Source organism: Podarcis vaucheri (genome assembly GCF_965113315.1).
Source record: "Podarcis vaucheri genome assembly, chromosome: 11".
NCBI lineage: Eukaryota > Metazoa > Chordata > Lepidosauria > Squamata > Lacertidae > Podarcis > Podarcis vaucheri.
In genome coordinates, this window is record NC_138749.1 from 9681404 (window position 1) to 9700905 (window position 19502).

Sequence of the window (19502 nt, forward strand, 5' to 3'; positions counted from 1 at the left end):
TAAGACAGACCTATCCTGCCTGGCTTTCAATTTGAACTTAGCCTGATCTTTTATTCCCCTTCCTTCCCTCCCCCTCCCCCTTTTATGAAGACCACCCGCTCTGGAATCCCACAGCGAATTCTCCCCTGGTCTCCTCGCTGGCCCAAATAGGACTAACTTAGCCAGCTAGCCATGGTGATCATGTAATGTTTATTGGATGGATTTTCCCCCTAAACTGATTTTTGATTTTTGAATTTATTGTTATTCATGTTTTATACTGTATTTTATGCTGTTTTTCGTTGCATCGATTAAGTGTTTTAAATTTATTGTTAGCCCCCCTGAGCCCGGTTTTCTGGATCGGAAAGGGCGGGGTATAAATTAATTTATATTATTATTATTACCACAAAACCTATTATATAACAGGTATTTTGTGATCCATGGATGCACCACAGAGCAGCCAGCATTGTCCCATGCCGTCGAAGATTACTGGAAAGCAACCCTCCAATTCAAGTTCTGTCCGCTGAGAAGCCTTTGGACATGTTTGGTACGTTTCACAGTGACAGATACACATGGCAATAAAAACCCATCGGCTTACACAGAAAACATTTATGGCTTTCTAAAGGGAACCCGAGGGCTGCTGCTCATGATCCAACTTCCAACTGAAGGATCGATGCCACGGGCCGCTTCCTGTGCATCAGCTGGCCGCATGAACCATCCCTCCACCACCACAGCCATATCATGAGAAACAGCTCCCAGCTATAGCAACAACACTGACGCCTGTGTTATTTATTTACAATATCAGGTGCGCTCAAAGCTTTCTATGCATTTTGCTAAGGCAACGGTTTTCAGACTGCGTCCTGCACCACTCCGCTTGCACCTTCCAACGTGAACCAGAACCAAAATAGTTCTATGCTTTGAAGGTGAAGGTCCTTTTTTTAAATCCTTCTTTAACCCTAAGGCTGTGGAGCTGGCAAGCAGACGGGAAGTGGTTATGGGGTGTTTAGTCCACAGTAAGTTGTTTGAGAGAGCAAACTGGCGGGGAGAGGAAAGAGATGTGTATTATTTCAAGGACCTCTGAACCCTGATCTTCCTGCCAGTGGTACTTATGGAAAACTAAAAGTGAAAAGGCAGATTTGCAGGCAGGGTACAGAAACGACGTCCCTTTGGCCACATCCGCACCACACATTTAAAACAGCTTCTCTGTTTCCACTTTTTAACCCCCTTTTCTCTCTTTATCTCTATTGTCCCTTTCTCTTTTTCTATTGCTTCTTTTTCTTGCCTTGCAACTAAAAGGTAAAGGGACCCCTGACCATTAGGTCCAGTCGTAGCTGACTCTGGGGTTGCGGTGCTCATCTCGCTTTATTGGCCGACGGAGCCGGTGTACAGCTTCCGGGTCATGTGGCCAGCATGACTAAGCAGCTTCTGGCGAACCAGAGCAGCGCACGGAAACATCGTTTACCTTCCCGCCGGAGTGGTACCTATTTATCTACTTGCACTTTGATGTGCTTTCAAACTGCTAGGTTGGCAGGAGCAGGGACTGAGCAACAGGAGCTCACCCCGTAGCAGGGATTCGAACCGCCGACCTTCTGATTGGCAGGTCCTAGGCTCTGTGATTTAACCCACAGCGCCACCCCACTTAGGCAGCTATAATAAAAATCTTATTGGAAAAAGTAAATAAATAACCCACATGGCTTCCCGCAAAGAATCCTGGGAACCGCCGTTCGTTAAGGGTGCTTGAAATTGTAGCTCAGCGAGGGGGTAAACTGCAGTTCCCAGAATCCTTGCCGTGGAAGCCTTGGGCTTCAAATGTATGGAGCAGATTACAGTGTTTTTCTTGAGCATCCCCTGATGAGTGCTAGCGTTGTCACACAAGCGCATTGGCACTACACCTTAAGAACAACAGGTCAAGATCCTCAGCTTTGTCAAGTACGCTCAGGTTTGGTGCGTTCCCGGAGGTAAAATAAGGAATCGTTACAGTGATGTGCTCTATTTCTGGCCTAAAACCACTAGTCAATGTGCTTCTCCTGTTTGTCACGGGCTCCAAGGCAGGTTGTGGATTCCTGCGGTGGAGAGAAGGTGGGCTTCAGCCCAAACAGCAGCCACCCTACAATGCTGGCTAAGCGAGGGAGGGTGTCGTTAACCCCAGCTCACGAGGGACAACGCAAAGCCTTTGAAGAAATGTATGGTTATCAAACATTATTGCATAAATCTCTCAGTGTCGTTATAAAAAAACACACCACTCCGTCCTCTCTGACACAGATTGGGCTGTGCCACTCCGCACAGCCGCACGTCTTTTTCAGAATGTGGCATCTGATAACCGTACCACGGGGAATCTTTCACGAGACATGGAGGCAGAAAGGTGCCAAGCAGCCTTGCAAAAAAAACCAGTTGTGCAACTTGGTTCTCGAGACCCAGGGCTGCCTGCGCATCGTCTCCCTTTCTTCCTTTCCTTTACACGACTCGGGAGTAGAACCGAACTTCCTCCTGTCCTGACCCCTCAGCAGCAAGTGCAGGCATCTGTGTGCACCCTCAGAATGCCTCTGCTGTGCATATGGAGGAAGTTGAAGATTTCTGAAGGCATGGCATGGAATCCCGGACGAGGTTTGACGTTGTCGTAGTAATGGTGGGTGATAAATATCCCTGAGGGGTTCATGGGGAAAGCCCAGAATCCAAAGAGGTGCACTTCCTCGCACAGCTCCAAAGCTGCCGTCACCAGGATCAGGCCCGTGCTGATGCGCTTGGCGCGGACCCCTTGAGCCAGCCAGTAGCGCGAGACGTTGATCAGGTACTGCGGGTGGAAGAAGTAGACAGCCTGCTGGGACTCAAAGTCGTCCAGGACGTACCGGACCCGGGTAGAGACGTCCGTGTTGCGGGTGTTGTAGAAAGCCGGGAGCAGGACCGAGGCGTTCTCGTATACCTGCAAGACCTCGAAAAAGGGCTTCCTCCACTTCTCCAGTTTGTGAAACCTGATGATTTGGGAAGATTAAAGGGAGAGCAATCAGGGAGACTGGAGAGCCACAACTCTCGCAACCGCGGCCAACGCTAGGAACAGCTTTGGGTTTTGGGCATCTTTTCCAGGCAAAACAGCAGCAGTATAAGAGAACCAGATAACAGATCGGTAGGGTGGCCCCAGTGGCGTAGGATGGGAAGGGCCGAGGGCCATGGCCTGGGCGCAAATTTCTGAGGGGGCGCAACCAGGTGCGCCCACAACAGGCTCCCTCATCGAGGTTGGAGCCCTGGGGAGGAAAGCAATGCCCAGACCGGGCCTTCAGACTGGGGTGGTGCTGCCTCCTCTTCATGGCCTGCAAAGGGACAACTGTGCGCACCCAACCCCTAACAATAATAATAATATTAAATTTTATTTATACCCCACCCTCCCGGGCTCAGGGCGGCTAACACCAATAAAATTCACAGTAAAAACATAATAGGGGGGAAAGAGAGGGGGGGAAACCAATTTAAAATACAGGTTAAAATGCAATTTAAAATGCAGCCTCATTTTAAAGTAGCTGATAAATCAAGACCATAAGGGGAGGTGTCAGGGAACTGACATCGGAGGGAGAGGCGAAGGGGAGGCTCCCAGATGATGCTGGCGAAGGACCCAGCAGCAGGGGGTGAAACAGCTCAGTAGAGGGGGAAGCCAATCAGCGCAACACCAGGGATGAAGGGGGGCAGATGGGGGAAGTGGAGAGAGGGCTCCGGGACTCTTCACTGGACATCAGTGAGGAGAGCCCAGGTCCTCTGCTACCCACGCCTTCCCTGCGCAGAAGACTCCCTCGCAGTGAGAGGAGGAGGAGACTGAGGGTCAAACAACTTTTATGTTGGAAGAGGTTCAAGAAACACCCACTGACGGATTCTGCCAGTGACTGAGACAGTCACGATGAGAAGGGGCTGTGCAGTCAGAAAGGTTTAACAAGGCAAATTAACCGAGAAAGGCACCAGCTTACGCACGAGTAACTCATACCTATTACAGGAGGGAAACATAAGGGTCAGACTGAGTCCAAACCAAAGGCCAGGTGGAACAGCTCTGTCTTGCAAGCCCTGCGGAAAGATGTCAAGTCCCGCAGGGCCCTAGTCTCTTGTGACAGAGTGTTCCACCACTTCGGGGCCAGTACTGAAAAGGCCCTGGCCCTAGTTGAAACCAATCTAACCTCCTTAAGGCTGGGGACCTCCAAAGTGTTGTCATTTGTGGACCTTAAGGTCCTCCATGGGGCATACTAGGAGAGGCTAGCTGACAGGGAGGGAGGGAGGGGGAGGGTGCTGCACCCCCACCCACCAAGGAGGGAGGGAGGAAGAGGAAGCCAGGAAAGCACTGCTAGAGCCAAGTGCGTTGCCCAGGGCGCATCACTGCAAGGACAGGAGGGCAAGGCAGCAGAGTGGTGCTCCTAGCTTCGGGTATGTCTGTCTTATCTCTGCTCCCAGGTTGGGGCTAGTTTGCAAGGAGACTCCACTGATTAGACGCTGGCCAGCGAAGGGACTGACTGCTGCCCAGTCCACCGCGTGGGGCGCAACACTTGCCCCGCCCTGGGCATCGGCAACCCATGCTACGCCCCTGGGAAGAATTTAAATGTGGGGTCCTAGAAAGGGTTTCTTCATAGAAGAGGAAAGGGGAAAGGGAATAGACAGCAGCCATTCTCAACCTGTGGGTCCCCAGATGTTGTTGAACTACAACTCCCATCACCCCTAGCTAGCAAGGCCAGAGCTCAGGGATGATGGGAGTTGTAGTCCAACAACATCTGGGGACCCACAAGTTGAGAACCACTAGAATAGAGGAGCAGGCTAATTCAAATTGAAGGCCACGCGGAATAACTCTGTCTTACAGGTTCTGCAGAAGGAGATCAAGTCCTGGAGGACCCTGGTCTCGTGGGGCAGAGCATTCCACCAGGTCGGAGCCATCACTGAAAAAGGCCTGTCCCTGGTGGAGGATAGTCTGGCTTCCTTAGGGCCCGGGACCTTTAAGCTATTATTATTCATGGACCTTAAGGTCCTCTGCAGGACATACCAGGAGAGACGGTCCCGTAAGTACAAGGGTCCTGACCCACCTTTCTGCCCTGCTGATGGGAGCCTGGCAGGGCACAAGATGTAGTGATTCATCAATCTTTGCTTTCCCACCCAACCACCCACTTCTTCCCCACATGGCTTCAGGACTGCAGAGAGCCAGTGTGGTGTAGTGGTTAAGAGCGGTAGACTCGTAATCTGGTGAACCGGGTTCGAGTCTCCGCTCCTCCACATGCAGCTGCTGGGTGACCTTGGGCTAGTCACACTTCCCTGAAGTCTCTCAGCCTCACTCACCTCACAGAGTGTTTGCTGTGGGGGAGGAAGGGAAAGGAGAAGGTTAGATGCTTTGAGACTCCTTAGGGTAGTGATAAAGTGGGATATCAAATTCAGACTCCTCCTCCTCCAAGAGAGTAAACCCTCTCTCTTTCTGGCAGCGTGATGCTCATACTCTAGATATGCAAAAGAAAAACATGCCTGGGAGTGGGGGAGGATTAAATGGGAAAGGCCTCGCCAAATTTAACCTCTTTGAAGTCCTGCTGATTTCAGTGGGCTTGAAATCAACAGGAGTTAAAAGGCCTTCGGCGTGGGTAGACGGAAATATGCATTATATCAAATAAATACAGTATATATCTGTACGTTTTATTGTGAGATTCAAAAACCTGGAGGAGGAAGTAAGTTAGAACGGATGGCGTTATTGCTAGGCGTCCTTCTTCGTAGCAAAAGAAAGAGGCAATTACCCGGAGAGAGCTGTCATCACTGAAACACTGGGTTATCAAGAAGTAGGATATATTGTACAAGTTGAAACTTACAGGTATTAGTCCACTCGCCGTATTGAGCTTTTTTGTACACTTCTTAGAGGTGATAGCAATTAAGCAGCACAGAAATGGTCAGAATGATAGTAAAAAACAGAGAGGGTAGATGAGGAAATTTTTTTAGTGGAAAACAGCCCCTACCTATTGTGCTGCTATTTGTAAAGCTCAACATCAAAAAAATTAAGATCATAGCCACTGGTCCCATCACCTCCTGGCAAATAGATGGGGAAGAAATGGAGGCAGTGAGAGATTTTACTTTCTTGGGCTCCATGATCACTGCAGATGGTGACAGCAGTCACGAAAATAAAATCGCCTGCTTCTTGGGAGAAAGGCGATGGCAAACCTAGACAGCATCTTAAAAAGCAGAGACATCACCTTGCCGATAAAGGCCCGTATAGTTAAAGCTATGATTTTCCCAGTAGTGATGTATGGAAGTGAGAGCTGGACCATAAAGAAGGCCGATCACCAAAAAATTAATGCTTTTGAATTATGGTGCTGGAGGAGACTCTTGAGAGTCCCATGGACTGTTAGAAGATCAAACCTATCCATTCTTAAGGAAATCAGCTGTGAGTGTTCACTGGAAGGGCAGATCCTGAAGCTGAGGCTCCAATACTTTGGCCACCTCATGAGAAGAGAAGACTCCCTGGAAAAGACCCTGATGTTGGGAAAGATGAAGGGCACAAGGAGAAGGGGACGACAGAGGATGAGATGGTTGGACAGTGTTCTCGAAGAGACCAACATGAATTTGACCAAACTGCAGGAGGCAGTGGAAGACAGGAGTTCCTGGTGTGCTCTGGTGCATGGGGTCACAAAGAGTCGGGCACGACTAAGCAACTAAACAACAACACCTATTGTGTTTCTGAAAAGCCTCTCCTCCTCACAGAGGGGAGGTGTTGTGAGTGGGGGCCATTCCCGCGTCAGCAGGGAGGGGTATTTGGCCCCCTGCGTCCCTTTCCCAGCTGCCGTGCCGCGCCCACCAGGCCAGCCAATAGGGTTGGCTTGGGGGCAGGGTCTACCTGCATTCAAGCAGCCGCGGCAGCACCGCGCCTCATTCTGCTCAGCGAGGCGGCCCTGTTTCGAGACGATGGCGTTCATTTGTCTGATCAAGGAAATGGTGTGTGGTTGGCAGCTATCATCAGTTGCATTAGGGATTGGTTGCAGCTGTGAGGATATTTGGTGGCGAGCTTGGGTGGCGGTTAGGCATTGGAATATTTGTCACGTGTTGGTGGGCAGGGTGTGGCCATCACCTACCTCTCCCCTTGTTGGGTATTCCGTTAAAGGAATCTGGTGGTTGTGGATCCTGTCTGATGCCCTGCTGGTGGCTAGGGCCATGGCACTGTTGCAGGAACACCCCCCCCCCAAATCATTCAATTTGTACAAACACGACACACACACACAACATATGCAACATTTCTGTTATAAATTCATAGTAAATCAACTGTACATCAGATTTATGCTGGTCCACGTTTATTTTGCTCCATGAAGGAAGGACTATCAAAGGGGGGTGGTTTGATACAGGACGGCCATAATCCCTTGAGCGTACCAACAGGTAGGCAGGAGCCCTACCCAGTTGGCATGCCAACCTTGATGGTCCCAGACAGAAGACCATCAGGGTCACAAAGGACTTGCATATGGGAGTGGATTCAACACAGACTGAAACAAAGGACAATGATCAGATCTTCCCTCTGGGGGCAGGAAACTGCCAGCTCCCCTTTGTCCTCTGGAAATGACTCATGGGGAGGAGGGAAAGGAGGAACCAGCCAGGTGACAAGATACTCAGGTTATCTCCACAACTCCTCCCTCAACCCCTCCTTTTTGTGATGTAGTTGTGATGTAGTCTTAGGGGTGTAGTTTGGGGGGTTAGCAACAAATAAAAGTTGGGGACTTTTTTTTGTTCTGGGCTTCCATCTTGCTTCATCTTGTAGTGGGTGGGAGTCCTGTCGCGACAGTCTACAATAAAGACCAAGCCTACAGGCTGCTGTTTTGCTCCAAATTGCCCTGGTTGGTGTCTTTGTTTTTTTGTCCAAGGGAGCCCTCGGATTCCTCCATTAACAGCATGACCCCGGTGACATCAGGGGAAGCTTCCAGTTGTATTTGCATCAACAAGCTCCTCCCACTGGTTGTTAACCCTCGAATGACTCTCTGCTGAGCGGGGTGGAGTCATATATAGATTGTTTGATCCAATGCCTAAGCCAATACCACTCACATGCTGTAACCAATAAATTTGTGGCCTTCTTTAGCCCATTAACCTAAAATACACATGTCCTTGTGTCTTATTTACCACTGGTGGAGGGTTCTCAACTCACAACAACAAGGTACTATAACTATAAAATTTATTGGGAGTCTCCCAAAGGCAGATAATTAGTGGATTTATTTGCATTTCTTTTTCTCCTCTCTTTTGAAAATGCAGAGCATCAAAGGATATTGCTGTTTAATGCATTACTTATTGTGGATTTACTTTTTTCAGTAAGGAAGAAGAAAAACATCAGAAAAGGAGCAGGTGAGTTGTAGGGAGGAAGTCTGCAGGGACCTTCTGAACACATTTGCCTGAGAAGAAGGCCCGATTTTGTTCTGATTTCCAGTTGCTATGAAATTACGAAGTCAAGAGCAAGAACCGCCGGAGCTAATAATAAGGCGCCGTTGCTCCTTTCCTGAGGTTTGTCAATTTCGCAATGTCGCAGGAGGAGGAAAGCGTGGGCAGAAGTGGGCAAGGAAGAGGCAAGCAACTGACCTTTCGGTGATTATGCTGGGGTTAACCGTCACGACGTCCGTCTTTACACCAACATCTACAACGTATTTCTCAGAAATGGGAGGCAAATTGCACCTAGAAAGGACAGAGCAACAAAGAGGCCATTATTATTTCTCTCCTTCAAGGAGCTAAGATGTGTAGGCTGAGTAGACTGAGAGAGTGAGTGATCTGGCTGAATGGAAGAGGGATTTGAACCTAGCTCTCCCTGATTCCAAAGGTGTTTTCCCCCTCTGCAGACTGCTTCCTCTGAAAGGAATATCTTCCTGTACCCACTGATCAGCGGGTTATACATCATGCTCTCAGCGCCACAAGAGAAATGACCCATCAGGAGAAGCCATTTTTAGTGGCAGCCCTCCATTCTCCACCTCAATTAAGGAGATTTTTAAAACAGGCACTCTTCAGACGTTCCCCTTGGTCCTCTTTCCCTCCTAGATCACTGTTTCTCAAACTTGGGTCTCCAGCTGTTGTGGGACTACAACTCCCATCATCCCTGGCCACTGGTCCTGCTAGCTAGGGATGTTGGGAGTTCTAGTCCCAAAACAGACCTAAGCTTGAGAAACATCGCCCTAGATGTTCAGCAGAAATATTACCTTTATAGTTAATTCCATCATCCAAAACATTTCAGAAAGAGTCAACAATAGGGGCGGGTGCAGCTTGTGATTCCTTAATGTACAACATTGTTTAAAATTACAAAAAAAGAGGCTTAATGCCCTCAGTCTAGTATATCTGAAGGAGCGTCTCCACCCCCATTGTTCTACGTGGACGTTGAGGTCCAGTGCCAAGGGCCTTCTGGCGGTTCCCTCACTGCGAGAACTGAGGTTACAGGAAACCAGGCAGAGGGCCTTCTCAGTAGTGGCACCCGTCCTGTGGAACGCCCTCCCACCAGATGTCAAAGAGAACAACAACTACCAGACTTTTAGAAGACATCTGAAGGCAGCCCTAAAAACTTCTGAAGGGAAGCTTTTAATGTTTGATGCATTACTGTATTTTAATATTTTGTTGGAAGCCGCCCAGAGTGGTGCAATTATTATTATTATTATTATTATTATTATTATTATTATTATTATTATTATTATTATTATTTTGAGTGCCTCTTGTGCCACACCCTGAGAAACCGGTAGGTGATGTGAGCAGTTTCACCCTCTGAACTCTAGGTGGAGCCATGCATCAGACAGAGTAGTGATCTCTAGACCTTCTGCCTTCAGAGAACTCTGGCCACTTTGGATTTATATGCTGTGGGGGAAGACCAGTGCAAGGAACAGGAGCCATGGCGAAGGGTTGCCGTAGCTCAGTGGTAGAGAATATGCTTTGCATGCAGAAGGTCTCAGTTTCAACCTCCCACTTCACCAAGTGAGAATTGGGATGTCTCAGCCAGTGGTGACAATACTGAAATAGATGGACCAGTGATCTGAAGCAGTGCAAGCCAATTTACTTCCTATGTACTGTAGGTAAAGGTAAAGGGACCCCTGACCATTAGGTCCAGTCGTGGCCGACTCTGGGGTTGTGGCGCTCATCTCGCTTTATTGGCCGAGGGAGCCAGCGTACAGCTTCCGGGTCATGTGGCCAGCATGACTAAGCCACTTCTGGCGAACCAGAGCAGCGCATGGAAACGCCGTTTACCTTCCCGCCAGAGCAGTACCTATTTATCTACTTGTACTTTGACGTGCTTTCGAACTGCTAGGTTGGCAGGAGCAGGGACTGAGCAATGGGAGCTCACCCCGTCGCAGGGATTCAAACTGCTGACCTTCTGATCAGCAAGTCCTAGAATCTGTGGTTTAACCCACAGCGCCACCCGCGTCCCTTATGTACTGTAGGTACTTAAGGTAAAAATAGGTAAAAGGACCCCTGGGCGGTTAAGTCCAGTCCAAGGCACCCATGGGGTTGCAGCGCTCATCTTGCTTTCAGGCCGAGGGAGCCGGCATTTGTCCACAGGCAACTTTCCCGGTGTCATGTGGTCAGCATGACTAAACCGCTTCTGGCACAACTGGACAACGTGATGGAAACCAGAGCACACGGAAATGCTGTTTACCTTCCTGTCACAGCAGTACCTATTTATCTACGTGCACTGGCATGATTTCGAATTGCTAGGTTGGCAGAAGCTGGGACAGAGCAACGGGAGCTCACTCTGTCATGGGGATTCGAACCGCCGACCTTCCAATCAGCAAGCCCAAGAGGCTCGGTGGTTTAAACCAGTGTTCCCCAACACAGTCCCTAGGTACAGTCCCTACCTCATGGGGTTATTGTGAGGATAAAGCAGGATAGCCCATATACATCACCCTGAGGCAGGCACCCCCAAACTCAGCCATCCAAATGTTTTTGGGACTACAACTCCCATCATCCCTTGCTAGCAAGACCAGTGGTCAAGGATGATGGGAATTGTAGTCCAAAAGCAGCTGGAGGCCCAAGGTTGGGGAACACTGGTTTAGACCACAGCACCACCCGCATCCCTGTAGGTGCTACAGCAGTCTTCCCCAACATGGCTCCCTACTGATGTTTTGGACTAGAATGGCCTTCAGGATCAGGCCAATGGCCCATCCTGTTCTCACAGTGGCCAACAAGATGCCTTTGGGAACCCCACCAATCATAGCCATTGATAGCCTTCTCCCCCATGAATTTGTCCAATCCTGTTTTGAAACCATCCAAGTTGAGATCCACCACTACCTGCTGTGGGAGTGAGTCCCAAAGCTTAACTGTGCTTTCTGCTTGGCTTCCCAAAGAAGTTTAGTGAGCTTTTGGAGACTCTGGGTTTTAATACGAAGCTTAAAACTTATTCCCTACTTCTTAAGTCAGGGACTCCTTCCCACTTGCTCTCTTTTACTACCTGGTATTAACGATAGGTGCAAGGCCCAGTGAACCATGTGTGAAGAAAGATCCCAAATGTTGCTCACATACACATCAAAAACTCATGGCAAAACATTCATGCGCTATAAAAGGTAAAGGGACCCCTGACCATTAGGTCCAGTTGTGGTCGACTCTGCGGTTGCAGCGCTCATCTCGCTTTATTGGCCAAGGGAGCCAGCATACAGCTTCTGGGTCATGTGACCAGCATGACTAAGCCGCTTCTGGTGAACCAGAGCAGCGCACAGAAACTCCATTTACCTTCCCGCCAGAGTGGTACCTATTTATCTACTTGCACTTTGACGTGCTTTCAAACTGCTAGGTTGGCAGCAGCAGGAATCGAGCAATGGGAGCTCACCCCGTCACGGGGATTAGAAATGCCGACCTTCTGATCAGCAAGCCCTAGGCTCTGTGGTTTAACCCACAGCACCACCCACATCCCCTTCATTTGCTATACACAATTGCTAATCCCTTAAAGAATTGCACCAAAACTGTTACCGGAACACAAAATCAGCACTGTCGATCTCCCGGCCACATCTGCTGTTCTTCAGAATCCCTCCGTTTCCAACCACAGCACACTTCTTGAACTGGGACCGATAGTACGGCATCTCCTAGAGAGAAATAGAGTAAGCCAGTTCATTAGCAGTGGCAACCCTCGCAGGAACTGGTTGTGTTCCCTTGGATGAAAGGATGAAACACAGTTAACTCTGGGCTCGCACATGCACACACAAGTATGGTCAACTCTTGAGTTTCCCCTGTATCTGATTACTCTACAGCAGGCTTCCTCTAACTCGATCCTCCAGATGTTTTGAAACTACTATTCCCATCATCCCTGACCACTGGTCCTGCTAGCTAGGGATCATGGGAGTTGTAGGCCAAAAACATCTGCAGGGTCGAGGTTGAGGAAGCCTGCTCTATAGTAGTGACTGGCAGTGCAATGGATGGACTGACTCTGCAGGAAAGCTCTGCTGTTGCATTTTAGGTCATACATTAAAAACATCCATGTTACAGTGGTGGCCCGCAAGACGAATGCCTCACACGATGGAAAACTCGCTAGACGAAAGAGTTTTCCGTTTTGGAGGTGCTTCGCAAAACTAATCTCCTATGGGCTTGCTTCGCAAGACGACAATGTCTTGCGAGTTCCTGCTGGTTTTTTCCCTCCCCCCCTTTTTCTAAGCCGCTAAGCCGCTTATCAGCTGATCTGATTAGCAGATAAGCCGCTAAAAGCAGCTAAACGCCGCTAATAGCGCTAAGCCGCTTATCAGCTGATCCGATCAGCAGATAAGCCGCTAAAAGCCTCTAAAAGCCTCTAATAGCGCTAATCCGCTAATCCTTCAATGGGCTTGCTTCGCAAGACGAAAAAAACCGCTATACGAAGAGAATCACAGAACGGATTCTTTTCGTCTTGCGAGGCACCACTGTATTAGATCTTGGTGGCCTCATTCCCTACCCCATCATGACCAGCAGCGACCAGGACACTGAGTTGGCAGCTAGTGTCCCTGGCTAAGGAGCCAGGCCCAGATTCCCAGCTCTGAGCCTGAATTCTGGTGATCAGAGCCCAACTGAACCCAAGGCTGTCCCGTCAAGATCCCAAGGAAACGAGCTATCTCACCAGTGCAGTGGCCTACGAAGGACACAAAGGCGGGAGGTCATGGAGTGAAAGAAAAGTGCTGGTTTTCAGGCAAGAGTTCTGGACCCTTGAGACGTAGACTGGATGCATGAGTCTCAAAAGTCCTTGCTTTACCCATCCCACCCATCTTCCACCCCTCTCCCCCTTTTCTTCCTACTGTCTCAACAAATGAAACTGATTTGTAAAAATGTTACATAGAAAAAATACAAGAGAGAGACATTGCACATACTTCTGTAAATCAAGAAAATCTTTAATAAAAATACCCCCCAAAAGTCCTTGTTTTATGTTGGAGCAAAGGGTGCTGAAGCAACAAAACCTGCCTTGCTCCTCCACAGGAGCAAAATAGAGAATACAGTGGTACCTCTGGATGCGAACGGGATCCGTTCCGGAGCCCCGTTCGCATCCTAAGCAGAACGCAACCCGTGTCTTCAAAAGTTGGAGTCAAACCCATCCCTGGTTTACATGGACAAACGATCTGATGCATTAGCTTCCTTATAATGCCTGGCACCTCACAGAGATGGAAAGACTTGCTTATGTAAGCATGCAAATGCTGCTATTAGTACATGCATAGTTTATGAGTAATTCCGCAACAGTAAAACAAAAACACATCTGAAGGAAACGGTGACATGAAATGTGGTGTGGTTGTTGTTGTTGCTTTTAATGTGATTTATTTATAGCACACGTTACATGGTCTCATAATGGCAGAAAGCCCAATGGAGCAACGAAGAGTCCTCTGAGATTTGGGGGCAAAGAGAACCACGTTCAGAGATGGACCAGCAACATTAGGTTGGAACTGACATATGCGAAGCAATAACACCAAGGGTCAAACGTTTGATTGATCCAGCACGCAATTTAGGAAAAGGGGTTGAAAATAAAACTGCCGTTATGGGGATCAGGCTTCAGGCCCCAGGCCCTGTTTGCAGACCAACTCCGTTTTACAAAGATGTCTGCAACCGTGACATGAAGGCTGGTAACATCAACCTTGATATGTGGGGATCTCTTGCAGATGACGGCAGTGCCTAGAGACTGGCAGGCAGTCGTGCATCCAAAGCAGCGGACCAGAGGAGGAACGACCACCGGGAGGAGCGTGGAAAGAAGAGACGCCATGGTGCATCTGCAGCAGCACAAATGGATGCCTTCATCTGCATGGATGCATGACCTGACGGCCTGTCTTCAACTTGTTATAAGTGGCCTTCCAATAGCCTTCCAGACTTCTGATCAAGTCCACCTGCAACCACTTTCTACGATGCTACAGTATTGGCATCTGTAATTCGTTTTATACCTGTAAACCACTTAGAAGCCAACTTGGTAATCTGAATTAATTTAATTAATTAATTAAAGCAACTACTCTATTCCGAACTTAAAAATGGAAAGTGTAATGCTGGTGGCCAACAAAAGAGGTTTAAAGACTGTCCCGAGGCAAATCTAAAAAAAAATGTAGTATAAACACCAACAATTGGGAAACACTTGCCTGCAAGTGCTCCAACTGGAGAACAGCCTTTACCAAAGGTGTCATGGGCTTTGAAGACACTCGAACTCAGGACGCAAGGGAGAAACGTGCTAAGAGGAAGGCACGCTTGGCAAATCCACACCGTGATCAACTCCCGCCCAGCAACCAATGTCTACGCTGTGGAAGGACATGTGGATCCAGAATTGGCCTCCACAGTCACTTACAGACTCACTTTTAAAACCGTGTTTATGGAAGACAATCTTATTCAGCTTCGAGTGATCACCAAAGAAGAGAGGAGAAGAAAGAATTGGTTTTACACCTGTAAACCACTTAGAAGCCACCTTCTAATCTGAATTGCCATATTTTTCACTCTATAAGATGCATCAGACCATAAGACGCACCTAGTTTTTGGAGGAGGAAAACAAGAAAAAAATATTCTGAATCCCAGAAGCCAGAACAGCAAGAGGGATCACTGCGCAGTGAAAGCAGCAATCCCTCTTGCTGTTCTGGCTTCTGGGATAGCTGTGCAGCCTGCATTCGCTCCATAAGACGCACACACATTTCCCCTTACTTTTTAGGAGGGAAAAAGTGAGTCTTATAGAGCAAAAAATACGGTAATTGAAAACAGTAATAATGCAACTGGTGCTCCCAGACCAACCACTGGGCTCACCATAAGGAGCAATGCACTGTATACGTAAAGCACTTTGGAACGCTTAATGTGCTATATAAATGCTAAGCACTGCTGTCAGTCACTCTTTCGGGGTCACTATTGGGCAGCATCTCGTTTTCTTAGCTATACACCAGAAGCAATTCTGCACTCATCCCTGCCAGAGAATACTCGGCTGTTGATCAGTCATTTTCCACATGGATATGATACTCCCGTGATGTAAAGCTGCTAAATATAAACTAAGCTGCCTATCAGCTGTTGCACAGGAATGTGACGACAAAGAGAACAGTTGGCCTGCGATCAGAACGGTTACGCAGGAAGTCATTGCAGCACAGAGGATGGCAAGATTGCCACCCGGCGCACGCCTCTGAATAGAACGGCGTCTTGAGATTTTGTTAAGTCAACAACATGCACCGCACCTTTGGAAACATTCGGAATATTTCTTGATTGATGTGAAAGATGCCGCTTGTGTCCACTTCGTACTTGAGTTTTGTTCCCAGAGGAGTGTTCTTCTGGGTGGTGAAGAGGAAGGCTGGGGCGTTGCAGCACCTCGACAGAGTAGCCCTAAAGAAGGAGAAACAGGATTACATGGGTCAACCACAGGACGAAGGCAGACCCTCGACCCAGGCAAACACCGAGTGTGGCAGGGAGCTGTGAATCAGCTGCTGTTGATGTCAACGTTGCATGCATACAACACTGTTTCTTCAGCAAGCTCAAGGTGCCATGCATGTGGCCCCTGCCCAAATTTTATGTGGCCCTCAGCCTAATTTCAGAAGTCCTCTGGGGTGAGAGAGAGATCTCTCCTGGCACCAAAAGCCACCTGGGCAGAGGAAGAAGAGGCAAGGAAAGGGGGCAATGAGCGTGACAGAACAGAGACAGGGGGGAAAGTGAGGGATAGAAAAAGAGAGAGAGAAGGGTGTGGGGGGGAGAGAGAATGAGAGAGAGAGAGAGAGAGAGAGAGAGAGAGAGAGTAAGAGTAGAGCCTGTGGCGATCACACAGGGTCCCTGGACATTTCACCATCTCTTGATCCCTGTGCCACTACTTTATTTCTCGCTGTCACCACCCAGGCCCTACCTGATACAATACTGAGTCCAGTCAGGGTTAAATTGGAACATAATTTTTTGTTTATTTATTTATTGCAGTTTAACAAGCTTGTGGTTTCATAAACAGTATCGGTCAATTATAATCATGGGGTGCCTATCCAGACCTATAACTTCCACTCCCTGCTCTCACTCACTAAACCACCTCTCAGATATTTACTTGTCTTCCTAGCCCCTAACTGTTCCTGACTCATCTTATTTCGCTACACTAACTCAACCTACCCACAAACTCTATCCCAATTCACTCCCACTCTAACCAACCACCCAACTCCCAACAAACTCCTAACAGCTGTTCGACAATTGAATTTGCTGCCAAGGAGTGTGGTGGAGTCTCCTTCTTTGGAGGTCTTTAAGCAGAGGCCTGACAACCATATGTCAGGAGTGCTCTGATGGTGTTTCCTGCTTGGCTGGGGGTTGGACTCGATGGCCCTTGTGGTCTCTTCCAACTCTATGATTTTATGATTCCTAACAAACTCCTCCCAGAGCTGGTTTTATAGTCCCTCTGACTCCACCCCCCCGGGTCCTGATTGGGCAACCTGTTTAACTATTTCACCTCCAGCACTCTCATATGTTAACGTATCAGAGCCCCACCCACTTTTTGCTTTGGCCCCGCCCACCACTGCCTTCAGACCCATCCTTAGGCACCCCATGTTGCTACAGTGAGCATGTATCTTCCATCTTTTGAAATACGGATACAGTGGGTGGACGCCCTGTCAGAGAAACTAAACACACCAAATCAGTCCCTACTACAAAAGGTTTTTCTATCTTACCCCACCTCCCTACAAAAATGCCAGACTCCACCACCCTAAAGAATCAACGGCTGAAAATATCTGTAAAGGTAAAGGGACCCCTGACCACTAGGTCCAGTCATGACCGACTCTGGGGTTGCAGTGCTCATCTCACTTTATTGGCCGAGGGAGCCGGCGTACAGCTTCCGGGTCATGAGGCCAGCATGACTAAGCCACTTGTCGTGAACCAGAGCAGCGCACAGAAACACCGTTTACCTTCCCGCCAGAGCGGTACCTATTTATCTACTTACACTTTGACATGCTTTCGAACTGCTAGGTTGGCAGGAGCTGGGACCGAGCAACAGGAGCTCACCCCGGTGCGGGGATTCGAACCGCTGACCTCCTGATCGGCAAGTCCTAGGCTCTGTGGTTTAACCCACAGTGCCACCCACATCCCAATGAAAATATCTGAGGGTGCCCCAAATCCAAAAATCCAAGAATCAGCCAATGACCTAAATATCCTTTCCTGGAATGTGGCTGGCTGGTCTAGATGTTTATCTCAATCTACAGATATTCCATTCTATCGCCAAAACATCATCACCCTTCAAGAGACATGGGTGGCGGAAACTCTAGTTCTGGAAGGTTTTTATGCTTATACAATTAGGGCTGTCCCATGCAGAGCCCTGGGAAGGCTAAAGGGTGGGCTTTGCATCTTGATCTCTCAGTGTCTAAATGCCACCTGTAAAGAGCTGCCCTCCCTAGACCAACTAGCAATGGCCTTACTTATATCATGGGGAAGATCTAAAGTGTTATAAAAAAAACCTTCCATCTTGCAAAACCAAGAGCAGCTCCTGCACAATGCAAGAGCCAAGAGCGGTTCTTCAGCCAACAGTGCTTGCTGAGGTCCTGCCACCCCCGAGCTGAGATGCCTCTTACTTGAACTGTCTGGCTTCGGTGATGTTCATCTCCCACTTGCACATCTGAAGGTTCTTCCACCTTTCAAACAACTCTGTCTGCTTCACCCTAAAAGAGGGAGAAAGGATCTTTTAATTAAACTTAGAGCGTGGGTCCAAGAGGCTATCGACTCCCAACGCAGAAACAAAGTTTGCCACTGCGGTGAGAACTAGCCTGAGGTGGGCAAACATTTCCTTGATATGTAAATCTAGGGCAGCCCCCAATTTTATATACAGGTATTATTAACTGCCGTTTATATCTGGTTCAACAAAACAGCACGGAGAATGGAAATAAAACAAGGGTCTTTCCATTTAAATTTGTCATTTCTGGTATCTCATTAACAATTAAGGGTGAGCTATCTTCCTGCGTGCTATCAGGCTGCTTTTCATCTTCTACTTAATTATTATTAAAGCGCTGTAAAGCAAGCCATGATCTGTATCTGCCAACAGCCCTTTTCCTTTTCTGTTGTTAACACGTTCCAAGAAAATCACCCTACCTTCTCATAAAACTTGTCACATCTTTTGTTTTTGTGCCCCAAATCTGAGAAAATGAGCTCAGCCATAGCAGCAGATTCCCAGAGTGTTATCAACTGACGCTTTAATAGATAGAGTTTGAAGAGTTTGGATTTGATATCCAACGCTTTATCACTACCCTAAGGAGTCTCAAAGCGGCTAACATTCTCCTTTCCCTTCCTGCCCCACAACAAACACTCTGTGAGGTGAGTGAGGCTGAGAGACTTCAGAGAAGTGTAACTGGCCCAAGGTCACCCAGCAGCTGCATGTGGAGGAGCGGAGATGCGAACCCGGTTCCCCAGATTACGAGTCTACCGCTCTTAACCACTACACCACACTGGCTCTATAGATAGTACAAGTGTCAACCTCCACTTCCTTGCAGAAGGTCATCTTAAAGTGCAACCAGCATGATAAGAGACCAGCTCTGCATGCTTGTGCCCTCCCTGATTCCTCCACTTCATTTAATTAGAGGAGGGAAACCTCATATGCCAACGTTGCCAGATGCTGTGCTCCTCTGCCTCACTGCGGCTACCTCTTGCTCGCTTGCGAGACAGAGCCAATGGCCAAACAGGCAGAGGGAGAGTTGCTTCCTCCCTCCTCCTCCTTGCCATTCCTGCTGTTCACTTCTTCCTCTCCTCTGGGCAAAAGAAGAAGAAGAGTTTGGATTTGATATCCCGCATAATAATAATAATAATTTATTATTTATACCCCGCCCATCTGGCTGGGCTTCCCCAGCCACTCTGGGCAGCTTCCAAAAGAATATTAAAATACTATAATACATCAGACATTAAAAGCTTCCCGATACAGGGCTGCCTTCAGATGTCTTCTAAAAGCCTGGTAGTTGTTGTTGAAATTGCAGAGTCCTGTGCACAACGGAATGACGAACAGTACGTGCCACATGCTTAATGTTGCTTTATTTTCAGTTCAAAGTTGAGAAATTACAAACATGCATCTTGCCTCTGCGGGAGCAGAGAAGCAACCGTCCTCCTCCTCGGAATGAAGAACGCCGAGAGAACAGTGAAAAACAGGAAACCAGTGTACGTCACATCCAGCTTCCCATTCCCGTGGGAAAACCCAACAGTGCTCT

General features: G+C 48.3%; 1 protein-coding gene across 2 annotated transcripts in view; it reads right to left on the reverse strand.

Annotated features, from left to right (window-relative positions):
- Positions 1-285: 285 nt before the first annotated feature.
- ST8SIA5 (ST8 alpha-N-acetyl-neuraminide alpha-2,8-sialyltransferase 5) overlaps positions 286-19502 on the reverse strand; it is a 67425-nt gene continuing 48208 nt past the window's right edge. For both annotated transcript variants that reach the window (XM_082242125.1, XM_082242124.1), the window contains 5 exons: positions 17886-17972; positions 15540-15684; positions 11872-11984; positions 8518-8610; positions 286-2945 (listed from right to left, as the gene is read on the reverse strand). In XM_082242125.1, coding sequence (XP_082098251.1) covers positions 2477-2945; positions 8518-8610; positions 11872-11984; positions 15540-15684; positions 17886-17972 — 907 coding nt within the window. In that variant the 3' untranslated portion in view covers positions 286-2476. The remainder of the gene's footprint in view (positions 2946-8517; positions 8611-11871; positions 11985-15539; positions 15685-17885; positions 17973-19502) is intronic.